We start from the raw sequence: 26,453 nt of genomic DNA on the forward strand, positions 1-26,453 counted from the left end.
TTTAAGCAGGGGAGGGGTGGCAGAATCCCTGCTAGGAAAAACTTTGTGCCTAATGTGCCAGAAAAGGTCATCCTTGTGCCTAATGTGCCAGAAAAGGTCATCCTTGTCAAGCTTTATCTTCCGCATTTTTTGTGGGTAGAGAGAAAGGATAATTTCAAGGAACTGCCATAAAACTGCCTCTCAACCTGTCTCAGCTTTTGCTTTCATTCCTACACATTTTCGTGGCGGTTCAACATCTGGAAAATTTTACCAGCTACAATAGGGAAATGGAAATCCCACAAGAGGACTATTAGGACTACTTCATGTTGTATTTTGAGGAGGGAAAGAATATGATGCAAAGTGGGGAGAAAGTGACCCCCTTTCTCGAATTCTCTGTATGTGCCAAAGGAATTGTGGGACACAAAGGGGTCTTACAATAGGCTTCAGAGAAGGCAGAAGTGGGCAAGTCTATCCCACTGTTGCTACCCCTCACTAAAACCTGGCCCAAGGCAATGAGAATATTAGCATTGCCCATTCCTGAGCATGACCTTAAAGAAGCAGAGATGGTAATGCAAACCAAAAACAAAGATCACCTCCTCCAAGTTACCCGTTTCTTTGTGGGGCCAAGCCATAGGAGCCAACTCCTAGGGGCCAAGGTCAAATGGTGTGTGTGCACTGTGTCATGTGATCAATTATGTGCAGCAGGGCTTACCACCTCCTCCCACCCCCCAAAAATGTATTTTAAGTTGGCACCCCTGGGCCAAGCATATCGCACCTAGTCAGTACCACACTACTTACTGGTTTGCCCAATCCACAAGGACTTAAGAGCAGCCTTGTTCAAAGATTTAAATCTCCCAGTTGAGAGATCGACTGGGTACCTGATTAACTTTTTATTAGGGGACAAGTAAGGAGAAAAGTTTGCAGGGATGGTAAGTTGAATTCCTCAGGGGAGCAAACTCTTATCTGACAGAATGTCTGATTTTAATAATCATTCTGTGTAATGTATTTTACTCTGTTTAATTGGACTACTGTTATTAGTAGCATTTTTGTACATTATTATTACTAATCTTCACTCTCTTTTTAAATTTCAATTTCTCTTTTTTCTTTTTCTCTTTTTTCTTTCCTTGCTAAATCTGAAAATGAAAAAATAATTTTTAAAAACCTGTGAGGATAAAACCCCAGAGTAACTGAATTACTGTACAGATTTCCAAAAGTTAGATCTGAGTCACAACACAACATAAATCTGTTAGCAAAGAACCCTTATTCCTTTGGAAAACACTACTTACTTTTCTGAATCTCTTCCAACTGCTTGACTGCTTCATCTCTCTGCTGCTTGATTTTGTCACACTGCCGGAAGATACAATGGCATTTTCAGAATTTAAATAATTAAATCAACTTCCACAATCAACAGAAAGCAAAACAACAATCAGGAATTAGGGTAAAGCTAAAAGTGCAGATTTAACTTAAAACTAAATTTTAAAGAAAGGCAAATGGTAATTTGGAGCCAATTCCTGCTTTTGGTTTTTAAACTCCAGTACAAAAAGCGTCAAGGTTCAAATGACAAGATTCATAAGCTGCACCATCAATTGCGGAGAGGACATGCAAGTTAAAATGGACAGGTTTCCTCTAAAGATGTTATTAGCAGCTCAGACTACCTTGATATTTCCCAACTTAACGTTCCACCTTAATATTACAGCTTCAACAGCTCTTATCTCAGAGGAAATTCCTTTCCCACAGCTAGTGTAAGTGGAGTAAGGAAAGCCACTTATGAAGAAGCACTAAGCCGGGTTGGATTCTTCCTCCTAACAAATGTCAAGTGGAAGGATCTGATCCTGCATGGTGCTGGTCACCTTTTCTTGAGCAGCTTCCTTTATGTGCAGGGAAATCACTCATGAAGGAGGATCAGCCAGCACCATGCAGGATCGGATGCTCCTGCTTAGTTAAGCAAGAGGACCTGATCCTGCATGGTGATGTGCATCCAAACCTTTTCAAAAAGTTTTTAATGCACACCCGCTCAACTGTTGTGCAGAAGAATCCAGGGTGGGATGTGTAGCCCTGATTCAGGGCCACAAAGCACAACAAGGGGATTCTTGTACAGTCCTTAAAAAGCATATTCTTCCACTGCTCTAGGGCTTGTTTATATAATCACAGATGCTCAGACTCATCAAACTTGGATGGTTAAGAATTGCTGTTACAAGCCTTCCTTGCCCACAGAGACAAATTCTTGGGTGATTCAGTCCTCCTCCCTCTACACCCATTACTTGTAATCACAAAGTATTACACCCACCTTAGCATGCCATGACCCTGCTTTCATTTGAATGACATCTATTCAGTCAGTTATAAGCTATTCAAGAATGACTAATTGTCCTAGGGTATCTCACCTTTTCTTTCAAAGTTCAACTAATCCCTTGAATGGGTAAACAAATCAGGCAGTAGAGACCTATCCTCACCTTCTATGTGCATATATACTGATCAAGTGAAAGAGGAAGGGGACCAGCCTACTAGAAGGGGACCAGCCTACTAGCCTACTCCTGACTTCTACATGTGTCAGAAGTCCCATGCTCACCTTCTGACAAATGTAAAGAGGACAGGGCAGGACCAGCAACATGATCTGCTTCCCCTACACATATATGGTATGTGCACAAACAGGAGACACTAAGGGTTAAAAATCAAGCAAGATGTGATGCAGGAGATCTGTGATCAGCCTCTCTTATTTCTTTTAAGTTATAAGCAGCTATAGGGGAAGGGGGCTGAACTGGATCAAGGCCATTCTGCAGGCAAAACACGTTGCCACGTGCAAGTTTCCACAATATAAATCACACCACTTATACTGACTGATACTTGCCTTACCGGGGGGGGGGGGGTGCACCAGAAAAACAGCAGCCTTTGTTTGGTGTGGGGGGTGGGAGAAGCTGATTGGAATACTAATGTGGAGAAATGTCTATCCTCTCTCCACCATGCAACTTCCAAATTTGATTGAACCATGCTCCTATGTTCTTTTACCTTTATTTATTTATTAACAAAGGATTCCTGACCCTGCTTGCTCTGCTCACCAACTCTGCCAACTCACCATCTCCTTAGCCAGTGCCCTTTCCTATCACCTGGCCAACCCCTCCTCCCTTTACACAACATTCACCCCCTCACAGCTCTCACAAACCTCCCTATCCCCTCCAAAGGAAAGGGAGGGGCTTCAGAGAGAAGTTTGTCAAACTGTTATTTGAAGCACCTCCTCCCCTTCTATTAAACCTTACTGCACCTGTCTTTAATGGAAGGGGCAGGCACTTCAGAGAGCTGTTTGGCAAACAACCTTCTAAAGTTCTTCCCCTTCTCCACTAAACAGGTCACCTGGGAGGCTTACAATTTTAAACACACACACTAATTAAACTAAAAATCAGTTAATAGACACCAGTAGTCATTCTTTTGACACATGCCATTAACTATGCACATTTTAGGGAATAATAACAAGCAATGATGAAGCCATACAAATTTCCCTGGGTGGGGAGTTCCAAAAGTGTGGGGCCATTACTGAAAAGGCCCTGCCCCTAGCACCCACAAGCCTCGTAGTTCTTACTGGCAGGCCAGTGAAAGACAACGTGGAAAATAACAGATCTCCCATATCACAATGCAGCTTTTCAAGGCATTGTTATAGAAAGGTAACTGTCATAAAAAGACTTGAGTTTGGGAAACGTTAGCTGTTATTTCAACCTAGCAAAATCCAAATTCTACTGAAATTTCAGGACTGCAGCCTGCATATCCATTCATTGAAATAAAACAAAATGATAAGCAACAGTGGGAGAAGATAGAATTAAAATGTCTCACTGAAAAACCAGATATGCCTGCCACAACAGGGCAGGCCTACCATGTTTTTTAATATATTAAAAAAGAAGCCCTTTATGTCTTAGAATGCAAATGAATGGTCAAGGACAGCAATTCTGGAGGTACCAGCTGCCCCTGCCTCCAAAGTAGTATTCTTTTCTCTAATATTAACACATGAAAACATCCACAAAAAAACAAACCCTCTTAGGGTATGGAAGAGAAGACGAAATATTCATGTCAGTGGTTCACATTGATCAGACTCAGAGGCTTGAATATATGGATAGTTTTGCAGTAAATCAATAGCATGTTGTATTTACTTTATGGGAAGAAGACTGTGAGTGGAAATAAAGAAAAGGAACCAGTACAAATGTATAGCTTTATAGCAACAGAAACTGGTTGTTTCCATGAACAAAAACATGCAATGTGCAAAAAAAAAAAACCAATGACTTATTATTCTGACTCTCTTAAAATTTGTCTCAGTGCAGATGTTAACGCCACTGTTTTCTTAACCGTTGTTAAAAGATCAGGAGCTAGTCACAATCATGTCCATTCACTTCCCAACCTCTGCAACATGAATTTCCTCCAACGTTCCCTTGTCAGCCTTAACCATGGCAAAGCATTACATCAATGACTCGTATCAGGTTCCGTCTCAGCTAGGGAGTGCAAATCTGCATCAATTTCAAAACCTGATTCAGATAGCAATTCTGGTTAGTGTTGACGATCATTAAGTCTTGATGATGTAGGGGTGTACTGCAGTCTACAAGAAGTTGTTTCGAGCTGGAAAGTGGGGAGAGGACTACACAACACTGTAGCCTCTTCTCATAGTTTTATCTGCGACATTACTGATGGAATTAGTACACTAGTCTAGGGTAGCCCCTTACTGCCAAAAGAATTCATCACACAAAAGGCCTTTGCATATGCTAATTTATATTTACAGGTGCAAATTTGTAATTCAAACAGAAATATAGTGCATTCTGTCCAGGTGCCAACTGATAATGGACAACTTCAAGGCCCTCTCCCTTCTTGTAGAGCTTATCTTAAACTGGACCAGGACTGGATGACCCTTCAGATGATGGCCTCCTTCAAAGCGAAGAATGTCTCCTGACAGCCTTTCAAACCCTGCAGTAAACCAAGGCTTGTGGTTTGTTGCTCCCAGCTCCATGAAGGGTGGAGTGACACAGGAACAATTCAACAGTGTGCTTGAGCAAAGTGCCTGTTGGTGGTAAGCCAAGGTTTATGGCTTATCATGGCATGTAAACAGAGTACAGGAAACAGAATTATTATGAATTAGGAAGCTGCGATAACAAAACCCACAACCATGGAAAGCCCCAACCACGATGCATCAGTAAAGGCAAGGGGGAGCGCAGCAAGATCCACCTACTGGCATTGTTGGTCAAACAATTATTCATTAACTGCCCACCTTTCAGTACAAGTTTCACAACACAATAAAGGCAATCACAAAAACAGTAAATGGAAAAACCCAACAGCAGCAATAAAAGCAATAAAAGCCTCAATAGTATCAAGTCACATTAACTTAAAGCCTGTTTAAAAAGAAAGAAAAATATTTAAACTGATCAAAAAAAGACGAGCTCTCAAATTCTTTCCTCAGCTGTCACAACTTTGGGAGACCACAGGGGAAACTTGCTTTATGGGTGTTAATATTCTGATGGCCCATCAAGTAATGGATCTCGAAAGGCAATAGAGTACGTATGGGAGAAGATGCTTCCTCAAGGGTGCCAGACCTAAACCAGTGCCATCCTTGACATGTCTACTCACTTAAGTCCCATTAAGCTCAGCAAAGCTCATTACCAGTAAAGTGGGTATAGGATCACAGCTTAAAAGAAACAGCACTTCACATTTAGACTACAAACCAGGGATGCTCAACCAAATTCCTCTCGTCTAAGAAGGGGTGTGGTTCACGAATCAAGAGAATATGATAAAACGTGATTGTGGACACTGTCTTGGCATGGACATCTACCAGAAGCACTCCCAAGCTGCCAACCTGCCCCTTCTGGGTGAGTGTGATCCTATTTAGGACGGGTATTTCCATCACTCCCCAAGCGTTGGGACCACTCACCATGAGCTATTTCTTCATCCTGTCCAAATTAAGCTTCTATTTATTCACAGTCATCCAATCTACAAGCAACTTTAGACCATCTTTTAGGAATGGAATGTTGGAGGCTGCCTTATACTCATTCAGACCAATGGCCCATCCAGTTCAGTACTGTCTACACTGACTGAAGGTTGCTCTGCAACATTTCAAGACTGGAGTCTTTCCCAGCCTACCAGTAGATGCTGGGGATCTTCTGCATAAAAGGAGATGTTCTCCCAATGAGCTACAGACCTTCCCACTAAATTAGACGAGGGCACTGGGTTCAGATGGAGGGGAGGAATGGTGATGGGAGTCATTCCACATAGTTCACTGTTTCACTTGCTGTAGTAACCACCATGAGCACTAGGTTTCTTCCCATTTCTTTGTGTGTGAGGGTAGGGAGGAATTTGCAAGAAACCTGATATTTGTTTTTGCTTTGCACCTCCAACAGGCAGGAGAAGAAAATGATTGTAGTGTGTGCTCCGGCTTGCAAACGCATCCAGGCCAGGATAGGATAGGAATCATGATCTAAGAGGCACATTGTGGTGGTGGTGACAGTCTGAAATTACTGTGTAAATAAGGAAGTAGTTTTGTTATTGGTTTCTGCCGAAAACTTGCATGAGAAATTCTCTTATCTGAACTAAATACGGGCAATGTCAACTATAGCTAACTACAATGAGAATTCTCTTATATCAACATATCAAGTTTGGCAGTTCTCATTTTTATCAGTCTATGGCTGCAATCCAAGATACACTTACCTGGGAGAAAGTCCCACTGAACTTAATGGGGCTTACTTCTAAGTAGACGTTTATGGCCTTGTTAGTCACTGGGATATACATATACAGTATGACTATACACTGTGCCACTGCTGGGAGCTGCTGGTTGGCATTGGCTCATGACAGGGCCTTATATGTGGTGGCTCCCTGAAGAGGTACATCTGTCTCTCTCATTACTGACTTTTAAGAGGAATTTAAAAGCATTCCTGTTTAGCCAGGTATTTGATGGCTGAACAACATTGAATCTGGCAAAAAGAAATCATTGACTGAGAGAATGTGAATGCTTTAAAATAATATTTTAAAACTGTTTTTAGAATTTTTTTAATACTACTGTTTTAGTGCTGCTGCTCTGGGCTCCTTTTGTGGAAGGCAGGTATAAATCAAATAAGTAAATAAAGGACAAAATTACTAAGCAAACTGGTGATACACAGATATACATACCAGTAATTTCCACCATTACAGTGGTATCAAAGTACTACTATGGTTATGGAAGTTGCTGCAAATACTTCCTCATATGGATAAAATATTTGTAAGGGGAAATGCCAATTGTGCCAAGGTCCATCAAAATCAATAGTTACACAATATTTTATATCACATGAAAACAAGTACAAACCTCTTCTTTTGTTTTCTTATTTTCTGCTCTTAGATCTTCATATTCACCAATAGCTACAAAAACAAGATACATAAAAAGTTATCTTGGTGGTGCTCTTCATAGAAATCTCATTAACTTTCACACATCCATAAACTTTACAGCTGCAAACATCATGTTGCAAGTCTATAATAAAGATCACTTTGTTCACTGGAATAACACATAGCATTTATACAGGACTTTAAAAGACTGTTCAGGTAGTATCATAGAATCATCACAGACATAATCTGAGCAATTAAAAGACTTAAAAAAATTATTTCCCAAATGTAAATCATTTAAAATAATTGCATTAGATTTCAGTCTGGCTTCTCCAGGAACAGTGATACATGAAATGATGATACAAATGAAGGATGGGAAAGAAGATGCTTGGAAGGAAAGATGATAAACAGTAATGAAAAGGCAAGAACTAGCAGAGTTGCACACATTTTTTGCTTTATGACCACAGCTTCACAATTAGATTTAGGATGCTATGTATCCAGTCATTTTGTTATTCACGCAGAATATATCCTTTATTACGTAATTGTGCATTACTGAACTTCATGTTCTCTCACAATCAAACTAGCTGGTATAATCAGATCATGAGTGAAGTTAGATCTTCAGTAACTGCAACACCAATGGTGTTTTGACTTTATAGCCTCAACTTAATTTTAATTACTGATTTCTAATTTTCCCCACAAGGTGTGCATAGCGGTGCATAACTGTAGGATGGTTCACACAACATCACACACACTGCCACAGTTATGACACTATACAAGATAACTTTGATATTGTTACCACAAACAAAATGCTTTTTAGCAGGTTCAGTTCACATGTCCAGTTGCAAGTCATGTGCTTATTTATTATAACATTTATAATGTATAACATTTAGATATGTTCCCAGGAGAGCTTTACATCAACAAAAATTTTTTAGAGAAACACTAAAACTAATAACAAACAAAAGCAGCATTTAAAAGCAATCTTGCATAGAAATTGCAGATATTTAGTTATTATATTTATTTGTTATCTTATACAAGAGGTCTCTGGGCCACATACGCTAATATCTAAAACCAGAAGTAAAACCATAGAAAATACAAACAATTCAGCCAACATTCAAGTCAAGGGGAAAATATCAAATAATTTCATCATACAAAAGGAGCAAAAACACCCAGACACAACCTAAAACCAGGTAATCCCTATCAGTTTAGAAGAGCCTAAATTAAATAATATTGAGATAACATTTTTAAAAGATGTTTAAAGAATAGAAAAGTATTTGCCAGGCATGTGTAAATCTAGCCCTATAGAGGCACTATGAACCCAATGAGTGATGCCCGACTTGGACTTGTCAATTGATTTCTGTGGGTCTACTCTGATCACGACATACAACTGGGTATCACTCTGTGATCTGCTTTTATATAAAAAAGTGAGTCAGACTTTAACCTGCTGCTTAGCAAATTATGTGGAGACATTTTCCATGAAAGATTAACCAGTTGTCACCGAGCCCAAGACGATTCCTGTACCATGTCTTCTGCCCAGCTTTAAACTGTTCCTTCTGACAATGTCTCGTCTGCAACACGCTCAGAACATCTATTAATTATTGATGCACTTTCTAAAGTATTTATAAAGGTAACCTTAGTGTGAGGCGAAAAGTCAGAAGTTCTGGAAGTATAAAAGGCTAACAGAAGTGCTAGACTTCACGGACTCAGGCTGCAAGCCTATGCAGATTCTTAGAATTAAAAAGGTAAAGGGACCCCTGACCGTTAAGTCCAGTCACAGACGATTCTGGGGCTGCGGCGCTCATCTTGCTTTATTGGCTGAGGAAGCCGGCATACAGCTTCCAGGTCATGTGGGCAGCATGACTAAGCCACTTCTGGCGAACCAGAGCAGCACACAGAAACGCCGTTTACCTTCCCGCCGGAGCGGTTCCTATTTATCTACTTGCACTTTGACGTGCTTTCGAACTGCTAGGTTGGCAGGAGCAGGGACCGAGCAACGGGAGCTCACCCCGTCACAGGGATTCGAACCACCGACTTTCTGATTGGCAAGCCCTAGGCTCTGTGGTTTAAACCACAGCGCCACCCCGTTAAATCCCCTTGAATTCAATGGGGTTGACTTCTGAGAAGACATGCCTAGGAGTCTGTGCCTAGAGTACAAATAGCCTTTTAGGTCTTTGTTTTTTTAAAAAAGGAGTAAGGTAGCTTCAGCCTTGTGAGGCCTAGAATCCACAAGGTCTCATTCATCTGTGTTTTAAATTTATGAAGCATTAAGTGCCTATGCAGGATCTGCTGGGGCACGCACAAAGTAATCTGGGTTAACTGATCCAAATATACTGTTGTTTACACAATAAGTTGCCACGCACAGTTAGATTCAGCTTTAACTAGTCTAACATTCTTTGTAAGAATCCCAGCAATCAAATAAGTACTAGGAGGCCCACCAGAAACAAGACATTTCTTTACGGGGGGAAACAAGGGCTAATCTTATTTATTTATTTACACGTATACACTGCTTTATTGTAAAAAACAAAACAAAAAAGTCAAACAGTTTACAAAAAGATAAAACAAAACAAAAATATAACCACACTTAAAAGCATACAAAAGTTATAATATTAAAACAGCATCAACTTTCTAAGCATCTGGGTAGGCTTGGCCTACACTGTCCTATAATGCTAGCAAAGGCAGCTACTAGTGTCCATGCCATTTAGGTATTCCCATATCAGCAGTCAGGCTTTGATTTGCCTGAACAGGCAGCATGTTGACACTAACTGCTCAAATGCTCTCACTTTGCTCCTCCTAGTAAAAGCAGTGTGCACAAATCAGGAAGCTTTGTGTTCATAATTATGTCAAAATCACAGATTGTGGTTTGTTGCTCCCTAAAACACAAACTTCCATAAGCCTGCAGCAGACCACAGTTTAGTGTATAGATAGGAAGCAACAAACCATGGTTCATATGCAATAGAAAGTCAAGGTTTCCTGGTTTATTTACCACCAGCGTGCTGCTCATTCATGGTATGCCAGTGACATACTGTCTCTGAACATGAACGTTCCAAATAGTCATTGAGACAAATAGCCTGTGGTTTATCTTCTATCAACCATTAATTTATTCTCCATGAATTTATGACTCGCATCCTCCATCTCCCTGAAATCAAAAGGACCTGGGAACTAAACTCTAATAGTCAGAAGTATCCAGTCAAAAACAACAGTCAGAAGTATCCAGCACACAAAAGGCGGCTAGATACTTGGCTACTTCTATATTCACAACTGTCTTTTAAAAAAAATAAAAATGGAAAAACCAATATTCAGGGGTTGCATGTCAGCAGTAAATGTGGGCAGCTGATGTGTGAACATGTAGAAATATGTGATAATGGCTGGAGGGGACATTGGATGACTCCAAAGTTTAAAGGGAGGGTAGGTTTTCCATATTCTATCCTGGTTATGATTTCCTCAACTGAGATTCTCTGGTAAGTGTAAAATACTGTAATGCAGCAAGTGTTTGATAATGTTTTCCTGCCACTCCCTATACAGTGGTACCTCGGGTTACAAACACTTCGGATTACAGACTCCGCTAACCTGGAAGTAGTACCTCGGGTTAAGAACTTTGCCACAGGATAAGAACAGAAATTGTGCGGTAGCAGTGCAGCGGCGGCAGGAGGCCCCATTTACCTAAATTGGTACCTCAGGTTAAGAACAGTTTCAGGTTAAGAACAGCCCTCTGGAACGAATTAAGTTTGTAACCAGAGGTACCACTGTACCTTAGGGCCACATTCACACTATTCATTTGACACATTATGATACCACCTTAAACATTCATGGCTTCCCTCAAAGAATTGTGAGAGCTGTTGTTAGCAGGCTCCTCCTGCCCTCCCAGAACTACAATTCCAGAGTGGTTTAACAATCCCTCTTCCCGTAGAATTCTGAGAATGGTTGTTCCATGAGGGGAAGAGGGCTCTCCTTAACAAACTGTAGCTCCCATAACTCTTTGTGGGAAATCCTGACTGTTCAAAGTGGTATCATAGTACAGTGGTACCTCAGGTTGCAAACACTTTGGGTTACAGACTCCGCTAACCCGGAAGTAGTACCTCGGGTTAAGAACTCTACCTCAGGATGAGAATAGACGGGCGGTGGCAGCGGCGGCAGCAGGAGGCCCCATTCGCTAAAGTGCTACCTCAGGTTAAGAACAGTTTCAGGTTAAGAACAGACCTCCAGAACGCATTAAGTTCGTAACAAGAGGTACCACTGTATTTCAAACCTGTGACGTCAATTTGGCCTAGAACAGTAACTCTGTTCACACATTCTATTATCACTGCATTGAGTGGGAGAGCAGGCACCCACATATGCCCTGTGAGCCTCACCTTGTGATATCCGTACACTGGGGAATGCCTGAAAAGGCAAGCCTGCTCTTTCGCCTCATGATTTGCAACCATGTTCTGAATGACCATTCTGTAGACATGCACGGCTTCCCTTTTCAAACTTTCCCCAGATGCATGGACAGCAGAAGGGGGAGGGCAGTAGGAAATGTGACAGCAGGTAAAACTTCGCTCTACACAAAATATAAAATTGTGTGATTTTAAATGTCTGCAACCTTGGAGAGCTGCTGTCAACCACAGTAGTCAGTACTGAACTAGATGGGCCAACAGTCTGACTCCCTATGAGGTCAAATGCCAACACCAAAAACCTTCAGATGCCACAAGCTGCCCAGGGTGTGCCATCAGCATGTACAGAACTGACAGGGGGCTGGTAACATGGCTTGAAGTTTAAAACAAGCTGAAAACTAGAGCTGACACTGCCTGAATAGGCAATGGAAGAATAGATGGAAGAAGCAGGGATGCAAGCTGACCACCACCCAATTCTACTAGATGATATATATTTTAAACCTTCCCCTTTCTCCAAGGACCTCATATAATTCTATGGGCATAGCCAAGGGGGGCAGGGAGGGGCAGCTGCTCCCCTAAATCAATAAAAATACATAGCAAACTGAGGTTCTGGCCTGCCAGAAAAAAGTCCTGCCCCCCCCCAACAAAAATCCTGGCTACGCCCATGTGCAGTTCCCTTCTTTTATTCTCACAACAACCCTGTGAGGTAGCTCATGCAGCAAGAGCATTAGCTGGCATTCAGCCACCCCATGAGTTTCATCACTGAATGGGGATTTAGAAATTTGGGATTCCCTAATCTTAGCCTAGTACTATAACCACTACTCCATGCTTCCTTTAGTTAATTTTTAACCGGCAGCAGGCATGTATTTAAAAGTTACCTTCCTATATGAGCATCAGCTCTCTGCTCAATTAGTGGGGAGACTCCCTAGTCTGAATCATTTTGCGCTTTGCTGCGGGGAAGGTAAAAACACCAGGCGAACGCTGTTTTCTTGGAACCCTTCCAACTGGGAAAAAGGGATTGTTTCACTTTGGGGAATAAGGCTCTTTCGTAAGGGGGAGGGGACGTACAAAGCCAGGCACGTGCCACGGATTTCATCACCCCTTGCGCCCAAACCCACAAATCGTCTTTTCCTCTTGCAGCGCCAGGTGGATAAGAAAACAATAAGCCTTTGCAGCCGATGGGAGGAGGTGGCGCAAGCCGATTAAATAATCAAACCCGCCCGATTTACCCGGCAACCGAGGAGAGGGGATTGCCAACATTTTCCTGCAGGGAGAAACAAGGAGGCAAACGGGAAATATTCCGAATCCGGGGGGGGGGGTGTGTGTGTGTGTGTGTGTGTGTGTGTGTGTGTGCGTGCGTGCGTGTGTGTGTGTAGCGGGTGGAAGAGCTGCCTCCAGGCCTCGGGGTTCAGGGACGCCAGCCCTATTAGCAAGCGCTTCCCCGCGGAGGGGGACCCATTTCCCTCCCAGCTCCACTGCGGGGCGGATTCGGTTGCCGGAGCGCACGAGCGAGGAGCGCGCGCGCCCGTGCGGCGTCCCCTCCCCTCGGCCCCGCCACCCTGCGTCTCGCCGTCTGGCTGCTGCCTTTGACACTGGGCGGCGGGGCGTCCCTGGTCCAGGGCAGCGCAGCGCGGCGCGACCTTCCGCCCACAGAGGGGGTCCTCGCTAGGCGGGCGGCCAAAGCGCCGCTCAGGTCGCCCGGGTGCTTTTTGTTTTGGCAGCGGCGCGCCAGCCGCTCCCCGAGCCTCTTGCGGCTTCGCGCCCAGGCGCTGCAGGAGGAGCGGCCGGCCGGTGCAGTGGGCCCCCCGGTCCTCGCCCTCGTCCTGCGCGGCTTACCTTGGTCTTTGAGGCCGCCGAGCAGCTCCAGCTGCCTCGCCGCCTCGGAGCCGCTCATGCTGCCGGGCCGCCCGAGAGCGTCTGGCTCGGCACCCGGAAACGCCGCCCGAGCGCGTCAGGCAGGCGCCGCTTTCACCTGCGAGCGCCGAGAGGGGCGGAGAGGCTGGCCGCGTGCGCTCGGGCAGAGCCCTCGAGCGGCTGCCGCTGCTGCCGCTTTTGCACATGCCCGGCCTTCTGGCGGCCGCTTTCGCCCCGTTCGTATAGGGCAGGAGGGAAGCCAGATTTTTTTTTTTGTTTTGTTTTTTTTTAAGGAAGCGAGAGAGAAAGTTTGCTTCCCGTAAAACAACAAACAAGTCATGGACATGTAGTGATCATGCCCAGACCATTTCTGTTATGGCTCTATCCTCGCCATTACTCCTGTTTTGGGAATGAATGAGCTTTCATCTTTTACATTCCTTGCAAAATATTTGCCACGCACTGTTCCCAGTGGTGGTTGCAAGGTCCCAGTGGAATGAAATTGAATGAGCCCAGTTAAACAAAGGAAGGGCAGGGAGTTCATGGACACAGTGTGTGGTGAAATCTTGCTATCATTTCAAAGGAAAAGACACGATCCGTTCCAGGGTGCTGTTCACATCCCGAAAAGTCCGTAATCAGAGCGACGCATTTCCCACGTTTTTAACCTGAAAAAACGCAACATGAAGCGTTCGCAAGAAGAGGTATGACTGTATGTGCATGCCCAGGTACTCAACTAACTAGCAGCAGCTGTGTTCTGCACTAGCTACAGCTTCCAGGCAACCTCAAGGGAAGCCCCACATTAAGTGCATAAGTTTTTCATGAGATTGTTATCAGCACGAGTCACAGTAGCCAAGCTATCCCTGATCAGGAAAGCATATAGTTGGAATATCAATCTAAGTTGATAACAGGCACCCCTCAAACCTGGGAACCACTTACCTACAAAGTATTCATCTTATCAGGAGTCCATCTCACCTGTGGGCTCCATCCAGCACACCACTGCATCCAAGCATCAGTTCAAATGAGCTATGGCCTCTACCCATTTAGATATAACAGAGAAGCAGACCTGGTTGTCATCAACATGATACCTCATTCCACCTACCCACAAACGATGGCCAGCATACAGGAGATATGCACATAGCCCCACCCAATGTGTTGAACCTGGCCCCATACAGTGGTGCCCCGCAAGACGAATGCCTCGCAAGACGGAAAACTCGCTAGACGAAAGAGTTTTCCGTTTTGGAGGTGCCTCGCAAAACGAATCTGCTATGGGCTTGCTTCGCAAGACGAAAATGTCTTGCGAGTTCCTGGTTTTTTTTTTCCCTTTTCCCCCTCTTTTTCTAAGTCGCCAAGCCGCTTATCTGCTTATCCGATAAGCTGATAAGCTGCTAAAAGCCTCTAAAAGCCTCTAAAAGCCGCTAATCCGCTAATCCGTCAATGGGCTTGCTTCGCAAGACGAAAAAACCGCTAGACGAAGAGACTCCCAGAACGGATTCTTTTCGTCTTGCGAGGCACCACTGTACATAGGAATGGAACCACTGGAAAACAAATAAAAGGGAGGATAACATGGTCAACAGTATCAAAAGCCATTGAGATATCAAACAAGCAGAAAATGGTCGCACTACCACTCCCTGGACACACGTGTAGTCAACTCCCCACTCCCAGCTGGCACAAATAAGCCATGGTGGGCGAGGGTCAAAAGAGCATGTATTGGGCCGGTTTTTATATCCATCACTTAATACTAAACAATAACCCCGAAATAAACCTGCAAACATCTTGGCTGTACATGAAAATTTGTAGTGTATTATAGGCAGTGCATTTTTCTCGGGGGACATGGGTACGGTCGCATACCCCTAAGCATTTTGTGAATCTTTGTACAGTGGTACCTCTGGTTACGTACTTAATTCGTTCTGGAGGTCCGTTCTTAACCTGAAACTGTTCTTAACCTGAAGCACCACTTTAGCTAATGGGGCCTCCCGCTGCCGCCGCGCCGCCAGAGAACGATTTCTGTTCTCATCCTGAAGCAAAGTTCTTAACCCAAGGTACTATTTCTGGGTCAGCGGAGTCTGTAACCTGAAGCGTATGTAACCTGAAGCGTATGTAACCCGAGGTACCACTGTACTTTCTCCATTTACTGTATTTATTTTTCTTGATTTGAACCATAAAATGGTGATTTTCTTGAGTAAAAATGAGAGTACCCCTAAACATTTTTAAAGAAAAAAAGCACTGATTACAGGACATAAATAAGATCATGGTAATGTATATTGTAGGTATGGAATGCAAAAAAGAATTTTAAATGGTAGATTTACACAAATGAACTGACATATTTCATTGCAAACCTTTTGCACTAAACACCACCTACAGGTCTACCAAACATACATTAAAGGCTATATATATTAACCAGCCCTCCTCTATGCAGACAATAAGCTCAGAGAAATCTTTTCCTCCTCACCCGTTATCACAGGAAAAGAAGCTGCCACCATGTTCCCGGTTGTGGGGGAAATTAATACAGGACTTTGGCAAGTTTTAGGCCCAAGTCTGATCCAAAGCATTTTTACTCAAACATAAAAATGGGGGTGGGCAGGGTTGACTGGGGCTGTTCAGGACTTCAGTGGGATTTAAGTAGCCTTAATGGGACAAAACAGTGTGTGCTTGCTTCAGGGGGATCATAGGTGGGGGATGTAAAGGTGGGGTGATGTTTACTGATAGACTCTAAGATGTACTAGTGAGATACAGCCTTTTTTTAAAAGAAGGGGGTGGTAGTAAGTTAAATACTATATGGCACATATAAGAGGCAAAGGCATTCAAGATTACTGAGTGGCTGACTCATCAGAAGGTCAAATCATGACTTGTCATGACCTATTCAGCTCGTGGCATGACATCTTACAACTTCAGGATGAAACGGCAGACTACCAATTAGTCAACATATGAAAGCAACCCACAGAGCTAGCATTACAAATTCCAATAAAGATTTTTTTTAAAAAAATCTACTAGGCAACAGCATCAAATTGTTACGTGTTCTGGCACAAAGGCATCTGAACTTTTCCAGGTCTGTCCATTTAAGTATTATTTTAGCAGTAACTAATTGAGCAGAACATCTTGGGGGAGAGGCTGTCACTGCTGCACATTTGTGTAGCAATCTTTTCAAGTTTGCAAAATGATTTACTATCTTTCTTGTATTCATTGCAAACCTCTGATTTAGGGAAATACCCCCATTTAACAGAGCGGGAGAGGGTTTAGAGGGAAATGAAGGGTCATATGCCTAGGATTCAGGGATCCAGCTCTCTTCCTAATGGGGCTTACACTGCTTTTCACATCTGTAAGTCCCATCATGTTCAGTGAGGCTTATTCCAAGGTAGGTGTCCATAAAGGCACTTAGGCTTACTTTCAGACCTGGGAGTAAGGCCCACTGAACATAGTAGGATTACTTCTTGGTAATCATGCATAGGATTACACCATCATGCTGCAATATTTCACACTTACATGGGAAATAAGCCCTATTAAAAAGAGTGGGACTTGCATCTGAGTAAACGTGCTCATTGCACTATGGATCACATATATAGAACAAATAGGAACTGGAAAAGATTGCACAAACAATCCTCTCAGGCCTGTAATTCCGCAGGTGTGAATACTAAACTGCGCTAGTTAAGGGAGAAAATCATTTAAAAAATAAACATTGAGGAACAAACAGCAATAAAAGGCAAGCTTCATATACAGGAGTTAAAGTAATTTGCAGCACATTTTACTGAGTTATCTGTTGTATTGATCTTCAGCACTGGAGACAAACTGAATTGATGATGTTTAAACAACACTGTCTGTTGAAGAATCAATATGTAGCAGCATGGTATCTGTCTCTTTTCATTCAGAGGCATTACAGGGCTGTGATTCAATCTATGAGGTGTTTCAAAGCACAAGCTTATGCATGTCTACTCAGAAGTAAGTTCTACTGAATCCAATGGAGCTTATTCCCACATAACTGCATATAGGATTGCAGCTTTAAAATATGTTCTTAGCCAAAAACATATTTATTCTATGACTGGTAATTTTTGAACAGTAATGCATAATCTGCATTTTAACATATTCATTTTACTACTGTGGTGGAGCGGAATGTGGTTCAGAAATGTGGAAGAGAGGCCACCCCCTTGCCTGTTTGTTCAAAAACTAGATTATTTCTAAAATGAATCACAACTTGCAATGCTCATGTATACTTCTACACAGCATAAGCACAGATCTTGTGTTTCTACCATGTCAGAATTAGTATAACATGTACGTATCTTCCGGGCCGTTGAAAGAAGCATAATATATATTTATATGTAAATGGGTATTTGTGTGTCCCTTACACACACACACATCCTTGTACAAGAATCATTAGATTTCCTGAGTGGACTTGTTTTCATAGCCAAATTACTAAAGAGAGAGACAACAAGCAAGGTTCAGGCTGCCTTTTCTTTCCACATGTGTATCATTCTGCATTTTGGTATTCTGTCACTCTTAAGCCAGTTTTCTCCAAGATCAGCTCCAGCTTTGAGGGTGGAGCCCCTCTGGTGGTAGCAGTGGTGGGCAGCACTCTGAGCAGCTGGGTCCACCTGTTTTTATTTCCCAATAATGCCCTGGACTGACACTGTATCAGGGACATGTGAGTAGTTTGAATTATTATTGTTATTATTGTTATTAAATTTTATATACTGCCCTTCATCTGAAGAACACAGGGCCGTTTCCAGTATAAAAACACAAAATATATAACACAAGAACAAGATGATCAAGGATCTGGAAACCAAGCCTTATGAAGAACAGTTGAGAGAATTGGTTATGTTTAGTCTGGTAAAGAGGAGACTGAGAGGAGATGCAATAGTCATCTTCAAATATCTAAAGGACTGAAACATGGAAAATTGAGCAAGCAGCAGTGGAGGAAGCCGCTCAGGTGCCTGGGGCAGAGTGCCCAGGGGCAGGGCAAGCCGCTCATAGGGGCGGGGCGAGGGTAGGGCAATCTGCCCATGGGGCGGGGCATACCGCAGAGCCTCCGGAGTCTGCCTGCCTCCTCCCATTCAGCTGCCCTACAGCTGGGGGGGAGGCAGCCGGCAGACCGTTTGGGCAGCACAGAGCCTGCGCATGCCCAAGCCACTGCATCTCTCCCAGGAGAGACGTGTGGCTCAGGTGCGCTGCAGGCCCCGCAGTGTGTGCCGACCGGCATTTTGTCACCCCCCCTCAGTGGTGACACCCGGGGCAGCCTGCACCCACCGCACCCCCCTTTCTCCGCCCCTGGGAGCAAGCTTGTTTTCTCCTGCTTTGAAGGGTGGGACCTGAACCAATGGCTTCAAGTTCAAGAAAGGAGATTGTGACTAAACAGCAGGAAGGATTTTCTGACAGTAAGAGTTGTTTGACAAGGGATTGGACTCCCATGAGAGGTGGTGGGCTCTCCTTCGTCTGAGGTTTTTAAGCAGAGGTTGGATGATCAACTGTCTTGGATGCTTTAGCTGAGATTCCTGGATTGCAAGGGGTTGGACTAGGTGATCCTGCGGATCCCTCCCAGCTCTACAATTCTATGATTCTATAACAGCAACCCAATAACCCCACTCTCAGACACATTTAAAGGGCCATAGATCATTTAATAAGCCAAGAAAGAACTGTCATGTAGTAGTGTTATTCCAGCATACTAGCTAGAGAACCAAAGTTTAATACACAAACTGAAATACCCTGATTACTAGAGAAGTCATGAGACTCTCTTTCTCTTTTTCTACATCATCTACACTCCTCAGCCTGTCACCCAAGACACCCAAATAAAGCATCTGAAAATGTGACAGTTTTGTATGTAACAGTTAAAATATTTTGCACAAAGTTTCAGCAGTATGTGGTGCCTTCCAGATGTTTGACTACAACTCCTATTGCCAAAGATCATCTGACTTAAACCTTAATGGAGGCCAATGGTCCAACAGACATCAAACTGTATCATGTATTAATTCAGTCCATGGGGTGGTCTAAGTGCAGGACTTGAGACATTGCACAACAAGTTGGATGAGTGCAGAGCATTTATCATTTGTATAGCAGGTCAATCCCATAGGCATCTATGTAGGTGTAAGGAAATATAATTGCAGAGACAAACAAACCTTCATACAAAATGCCATAAAGAATTAATGGCAATAAACCATTGAGTCTATAATTAACATCATGAATAAGTTTAAAATGCAGCCCATATTTGCTCTCATATATTATTACAGAGTTGCTAACGGATGCAAATTTCCTATCAAATCAGCCAGGACCAAATAATAGCTCTAGCATAATATATGAGAATAAGTGTCAGCTGTATATCTATCCACATTGAAAACTAACTAATCAAAACACATTCATAACCAAATACCTTCTATGATTAAAGTAGCAGAATCTAATGACGATGAATCCCTTTTAAACTTTACTATTTGATTAGCAGCATTAACATGATTTTTCGCAAGCCGGCCACTCCCACTCTGGCGGATTTTGCCTGTCTAGGCAAAGAAATTACAACCTTGATGAGAAGATAAATTAGGGGGGAAAGCCCAGAATAAACAGATAATGTAATGTTTTTAAAACACATTGTTCCGATGCAATTAACGATACCGTCTGTGAAATGTACAGCTATGAATGGCGGGTGTCACAAGAGGCTTCTAGAATAGCTGCTTCTCCTAGAAGTTACATAAGAAATTTGAAGGTGGTGGTTTGCTTATTGATTTGTACCCAACCTTGCCCTCTAAGGATTTGTGGGACCATGAGCAGGCAGCAATATAAATTCATCTATGTGTGTCACCAGCATTTCTATAATACTAGGTGATGGAAGTGCCAAGGAAATAACAGAACAGCACAAGAAGCCTTTTATTACAATAACCTTGGCAAAGCTGATCTATTTCTGAATGACAGCATTTTAAATACTACATCTCTGCAACAGAAGAGCCAGTGTCCATGTTCAGCCTTTGTACCAAGATAAAGGCTAGCAAGTTGGACTCCACATTTTCAAGCGCTGCGGTGGTTTTACAGATTTTCTTTCCTAGAATGGTACAAAAATACAGTAACATATAGTCCTTTTCAAAGCCAAAACCAATAAAACACAATAAACATGTCCATATGCTGCCAGCAAGACTGAATTCTTTATCTGTTGGAGCCAGCCGTCACAAATGGCGCAGTTTAGCATAAAATAAAGACACAGAGAGCCAGCAATATTTTCAGGATGGTATGAGCAGCTCCTTTCGAACTTCTCTCTCCTCCCGTAGCTTTTTTATTATCCTTTGTCTCTCTCCAGCCGCATGGCCGTTTGCCAATGTCTCACATTACCTCATCCGGTCAAGGCCTTTATTACACCCATCACCATATAGGGTCATCACTGCCCAGAGGAAACACAACTCCATTTAAGGTCAATACATTCCAATACATTGTAAAGCTCAGAGTGCTGGTCAGCCGAGGTCAGGGGACACCCTGCAATATTACAAGCCTTTGCCGTGGCTTTATGACTCCCACATGCCCTCTTTCTTTATTTTATTAATCAGAGTCATATATGTCAGTACCAATACGGTTATATCGAGCACGATAAGCGACTCTTGTGACACCGGAAGCGGGCCGCGGACTGGAGAACCATGCAGTACATATAGAAATTAAAGAAGGAATACATTGGATACAGCAACACAAAATAATGCAAATAACTACTATAATGATCACTAAAATCAATAAATGTCGAAGCCAACTCCCATCTGGGAGCCAAGAATATAAGAATTCTGATTCCAAGCTGCATGGTAGGCTTCCTTTCTAGTTTATTAGCCATGCACTGGTGTCACTCCTATAGCACTGAGATTGGTCACTGTATGTTCCTGTAAGAGAACAAGAGCTATTAAAAGTGAAATTCAATGTATATTGACAGTTTGGATATATGCCCCATGATTCTTTCCCCTCTTTAATTTGAAAACAAATGGGGGCAGGCTCATGGAGGGTCAATTATACTGGAGGCCAAAAAGTTTGCTTAGGGGATATAATATTAGTAAATTGAAAAGATCCATTGACAGGCACACCATGAAGCATTATGCCTGAATGACTGGCATACACACCCAACATTTAGAAGCATGCAATAAACTGGCAAACATAATCATATCTTGTACAAAAATATTATCCCTCCATATCTTATAATTTTCTCCCCTAAAAGTCTTATTCAACAACGCTGTTCTTCTAGTTCGAAAGTGGCTGAGCCGTGGATACTGCCAGCCAGAGTAGGATTCTGACGACAGCTGCTTGCCAGCCGATGAGGTGAAATATGGTGGTTTCAACTGGACTGGTTGTCTGCTTCTCTTCCTTGTATAACGGTGCAGCAAAGGATGGCAAGGCAAATGGTTAGGAAGGCAAACACTGCCAGATGCAGCTCGTGTGCAGCATCTCTAGGTGGCGCATGCGGAAAGGTTTCAATGCTTCACCCACAAAATGTTGACAAAGTGTAGGGGAGTTCCGCATGCCTTGAGGCAGGACAACCCACTGATATCGCTGGGTGGGCTGCGAATTGTTATATGCTGGCAATGTAAAAGCAAACCGTTCCCTGTCTGCTGGAGCCAGTGGGATGAAGATGGTTCAATGTGGCCGAAAGTCAATTGTTCAGAAATAAGCTGGCCAGAGATAGCTGGTGCCGCTGCTGCGGATTTTTCTTTTGGTAGAGGCCACTGTTCTACCCCCACTGGGGTATCGGTGATCCTGGTTTGCCACACTGGGAACAAGTTGTATCGGTGGCTACAGGCTGGTTTTCATTTAGCGCTGTTGCCAGCAGATGAGCCTTGTGGGTGGCTGTACCTACAGACTGACAAATGCGAAGCATGGCTGCTGTGTCTGTGTCAGGATTGTGTATTATCGGTCGTAACGCAACCTTACAATCCTCATTGGCATTTTCAAAGGCCAATTGTTTGATAATTATTTGTTTGGCTTCAGGATTTTCAGTTTGGCGACTCACTGCTGTAAGCAGCCTGTCCATAAAGGAAGAATATGATTCTCTTGCCTCTTGCCTGATTGAACCCCACCTTGATTGAATACTGGGTTCTGGGATTTTTCTCATTGCTTGTTTAGCAGCAAAAGCAGTGTCCCTCAATAAGATTTGCAGCAGTGTGGCTTGCACTGAAGCTTGAACGAAGGGACCACGCCCCATCATGGCATCTATGACGTCTGCGAGGGTAACATTTGGATTATTTCCTCTGACTTGTTGTAACAAGGCTGGAGCATAAGCACGGCAGGCAGTTTCCCATTCGTGGGCAAACAAAACACCAGCTGATGGGGGTAACACTGTATGGGCCAAAAGTTTATGTCCTCTGGAACCAAGAGCTGGGCTAATGTGGCTTGGAGTCCATTGGCCTTTACTGACTGTTGCAGCTCTTTCAAAATCTTAAAGTCAAAAGGTTGGTGTTGGGCTTGGGTGCCTGCCGGGGCACCAGCAGGGGGCACAATAACAGGGAATGCCATAGTATCCTGAATTAAGGAACAGGCAAGGACTGCACGTTGAAAAGGGGCAGCTGGTTCTGCCGCTGAAAGATTAGGATCATTGCCAGCCAGACCACGGTATTTTTGCAGGATTGGGTCCTCTGGTGAGGAACTGTAGTCCGGAGGTTTGGGGTCTGGGGCTGCTGGCAAAGCAAGTATTGGAACAGAGGCTAACACAGCAGGCTGGACTAAGGAAGCTGGAGGTTGTGTTGGCAATGCAGCCAGGGAGATATTTTTTGGTGATAAAGAGCCCATGGCGTAACGAACCTTGCACCATGCATTTAGAATCCGAAGACCAATGCTGGGGTGCCCATGAAAATGTGCCCCGATCTTGTCCCAATGTTTCAATTCCCAAGTCCCATCTGCAGGAAACCAGGGGGAATGCTCTTCGATGGCCAGAATGAGCTGTATCAAATCACCCTCCGGAACTTCCAATTTGTTGGAGGAGAGGAGAAATTTTAAGTCTTTAAAAATTTCTGTTGGGGAGTAGACAAGAGCTGCCCATTTTTCTAAAATCGAGATAAAAAAAAGAGATCGAACTCACCGGGATCTTTTTAAGATGATTTGCGCTTGAAACCCTTGCCGGGCGTGGTGAGCCGATGATATCCTTTGCTTGGATCGAAAAACCTCACACGGTTTTCTTTTAAAAGCCTCAGACGTTTTCTTTTATTCAGCCTCACATGGGGCACCACTTGTCGGAGCCAGTCGTCACAAATGGCGCAGTTTAGCATAAAATAAAGACACAGAGAGCCAGCAATATTTTCAGGATGGTATGAGCAGCTCCTTTCGAACTTCTCTCTCCTCCCGTAGCTTTTTTATTATCCTTTGTCTCTCTCCAGCCGCATGGCCGTTTGCCAATGTCTCACGTTACCTCATCCGGTCAAGGCCTTTATTACACCCATCACCATATAGGGTCATCACTGCCCAGAGGAAACACAACTCCATTTAAGGTCAATACATTCCAATACATTGTAAAGCTCAGAGTGCTGGTCAGCCGAGGTCAGGGGGCACCCTGCAATATTACAAGCCTTTGCCGTGGCTTTATGACTCCCACATTTATCCTCAAGTACTGAGAGCTAAATCCGACATTATAGCATCTCAGATATTATGACAAACTATTGTAACCAGAGTATATTGCAGAGAACCTGGGGGTTGCACATTCTCTATCCCCTTCAGCTTTAGTGTTGGAGCATACGCAGGCTGCCTGCTAATTCTCACCTAAATAGTATCTCCTTCTTCACATTAGCATCACACAGGAAGTATGAGGCTAGTTCTTATATACTGATATCATGAGAATGTAAGAAAATCTTGCTAGATCAGACAAAAGCCCATCAAGTTCAACATCCTGCTTTCACAATGGCCAGCCAGATACCTGTGGGATACTCACAAGCAGGATCTGAGCACAAGAGCAGTCTCCCCTCCTGTGGTTTCTAGCAACTGGTATTCCAAAACATTGTTGTTGTTTAGTCAATTAGTCGTGTCCGACTCTTCGTGACCCCATGGACCAGAGCACGCCAGGCACTCCTGTCTTCCACTGCCTCCCGCAGTTTGGTCAAACTCATGCTGGTAGCTTCAAGAACACTGTCCAACCATCTCGTCCTCTGTCGTCCCCTTCTCCTTGTGCCCTCCATCTTTCCCAACATCAGGGTCTTTTCCAGGGAGTCTTCTCTTCTCATGAGGTGGCCAAAGTATTGGAGCCTCAGCTTCACGATCTGTCCTTCCAGTGAGCACTTAGGGCTGATTTCCTTCAGATTGGATGGGTTTGATCTTCTTGCAGTCCATGGGACTCTTAAGAGTCTCCCCCAGCCCCATAATTCAAAAGCATCAATTCTTTGGCGATCAGCCTTCTTTATGGTCCAGCTATTGTGGAGGACGAGCGTGGCTATCATGGCTATCCTTCTCAGAAACCTCACTGGTCATATGTGCCCCTTGGGGAAAAAATTCTGCCTCAAAATCTGGAAAGAAGACCACCTTCCTAAATTATTTTTTTATTTCATAAAATTTATACACCACTTGGTTGTAAAAAAATCCACAACACCTCAAAATGGTTTACAAACAGATAAACCAATAAAATCAAGAAAAAATTAGAATACTTTAAAACATGGGTAGGCAAACTAAGGCCCGGGGGCCAGATTTGGCCCAATCGCCTTCTCAATCCGGCCCGCAGACGGTCCAGGAATCAGCGTGTTTTACATGGGTAGAATGTGCCCTTTTATTTAAAATGCATCTCTGGGTTATTTGTGAGGCATAGGTCTGAGGGACAGTGGACCGGCCCCCTGCTGAAAAAGTTTGCTGACCCCTGCTTTAAAACATACAGAAATTTGTAACACTAAAACATTAAAATTCATGTCAGCACTTCTAGGCATCTGGGTAGGCTTGCCTAAACAAGGATGCTTTTTGCAGGCACAAAAATTTAAACACCATTTTGCTAAAAAAAATTGCAGCCTGTAAACTGAATTTCCCCCAGGAAACATTCAGGCGGGGGGGGGGGGGGTATAATTGAAAAATGTTTCATTTATACAGTAGAGGAAGAGTCATTGTATCCTTCATTCAATGAATATATATTCATTTCTTTTTTTGCAACATCTCCCAAAAAATGAAGTTTATGAAGTTTTTGAACTATTTTTAGGGAAATTTGCAAAAAAATCAAGACATCCTACAATGAATCCTGGATATGTCTGGGAAGACATGGACATATGACAGCCCTACCTTAAGAGGACCTCTTCTTTTGGAATTGTCAGTCTTCTGCCAGGCAATTTTGAGCCAACTATATGACATTATTATTATTATTATTATTATTATTATTATTATTAATTTAATTTTTATACCACCCTACAGTATATAAAATAAAAATAAAAGAAATAACCCAATAATACACCCCCCCCCAAAAAAGAGCCACATTTTAAAAGGGTATGGAATGTTGATCAGGTCAACCAAAGACCTGGTTGAAAAGGAACATTTTTGCCTGGCGCATAAAGGTGTATAATGAAGGCGCCAGGCGAATGTCCCTGGGGAGATCATTTCACAGACAGGGAGCCACTGCAGAGAAGCCCTGTTCTCGTGTTGCCACCCTCCAGATCTCTTGAGGAGGAGGCACACGAAGGAGAGCCTCAGAAGATGATCTCAGGGTCCGGGTAGGTTCATTCCTTGAGGTATTGTGGTCCTGAGCCATTTAAGAACATAAAACATAAGAACATGCACTTTGAATCTTGATCTAAAACAGGAATTCTCTTGTGCTTCGGAAGCTGTCCAGCCTATTAAATATGGTGACTTGGTGGGTGCCTTCCTTACAGTTTCTCTTTTGTATCCATCCTTGCAACTACATTTCTTAACTGAGCTGCTGACCTGTGTCATAATTTCATGTGTGAACCCCTTTGTGTTCATGCTCTCTGTTGAACATTGTTGAATGGTGATAGAAGTCTTAAAGCTATACTGGCAAAATAATAATAATAATGATGATGGTGATGATGATTATGATGA

General features: G+C 43.2%; 1 protein-coding gene across 3 annotated transcripts in view; it reads right to left on the reverse strand.

Moving 5' to 3' along the window:
• SHTN1 (shootin 1) overlaps window positions 1-13,599 on the reverse strand; it is a 73,847-nt gene extending 60,248 nt beyond the window's left edge. The window contains exons 1-3 of one of the 3 annotated variants that reach the window (XM_081005250.1): window positions 13,494-13,599; window positions 7,277-7,329; window positions 1,266-1,326 (exon numbers count right to left, since the gene is read on the reverse strand). In XM_081005250.1, coding sequence (XP_080861376.1) covers window positions 1,266-1,326; window positions 7,277-7,329; window positions 13,494-13,551 — 172 coding nt within the window. In that variant the 5' untranslated portion in view covers window positions 13,552-13,599. Of the gene's footprint in view, window positions 1-1,265; window positions 1,327-7,276; window positions 7,330-8,728; window positions 8,749-12,886; window positions 12,979-13,493 lie in introns of those variants that run through there. The other 2 variants (XM_081005251.1, XM_081005252.1) reach the window with 2 other exon arrangements.
• Window positions 13,600-26,453: the final 12,854 nt, after the last annotated feature.

This window comes from Podarcis pityusensis (genome assembly GCF_964106645.2).
Source record: "Podarcis pityusensis genome assembly, chromosome: 5".
Classification (NCBI taxonomy): Eukaryota; Metazoa; Chordata; class Lepidosauria; order Squamata; family Lacertidae; genus Podarcis; species Podarcis pityusensis.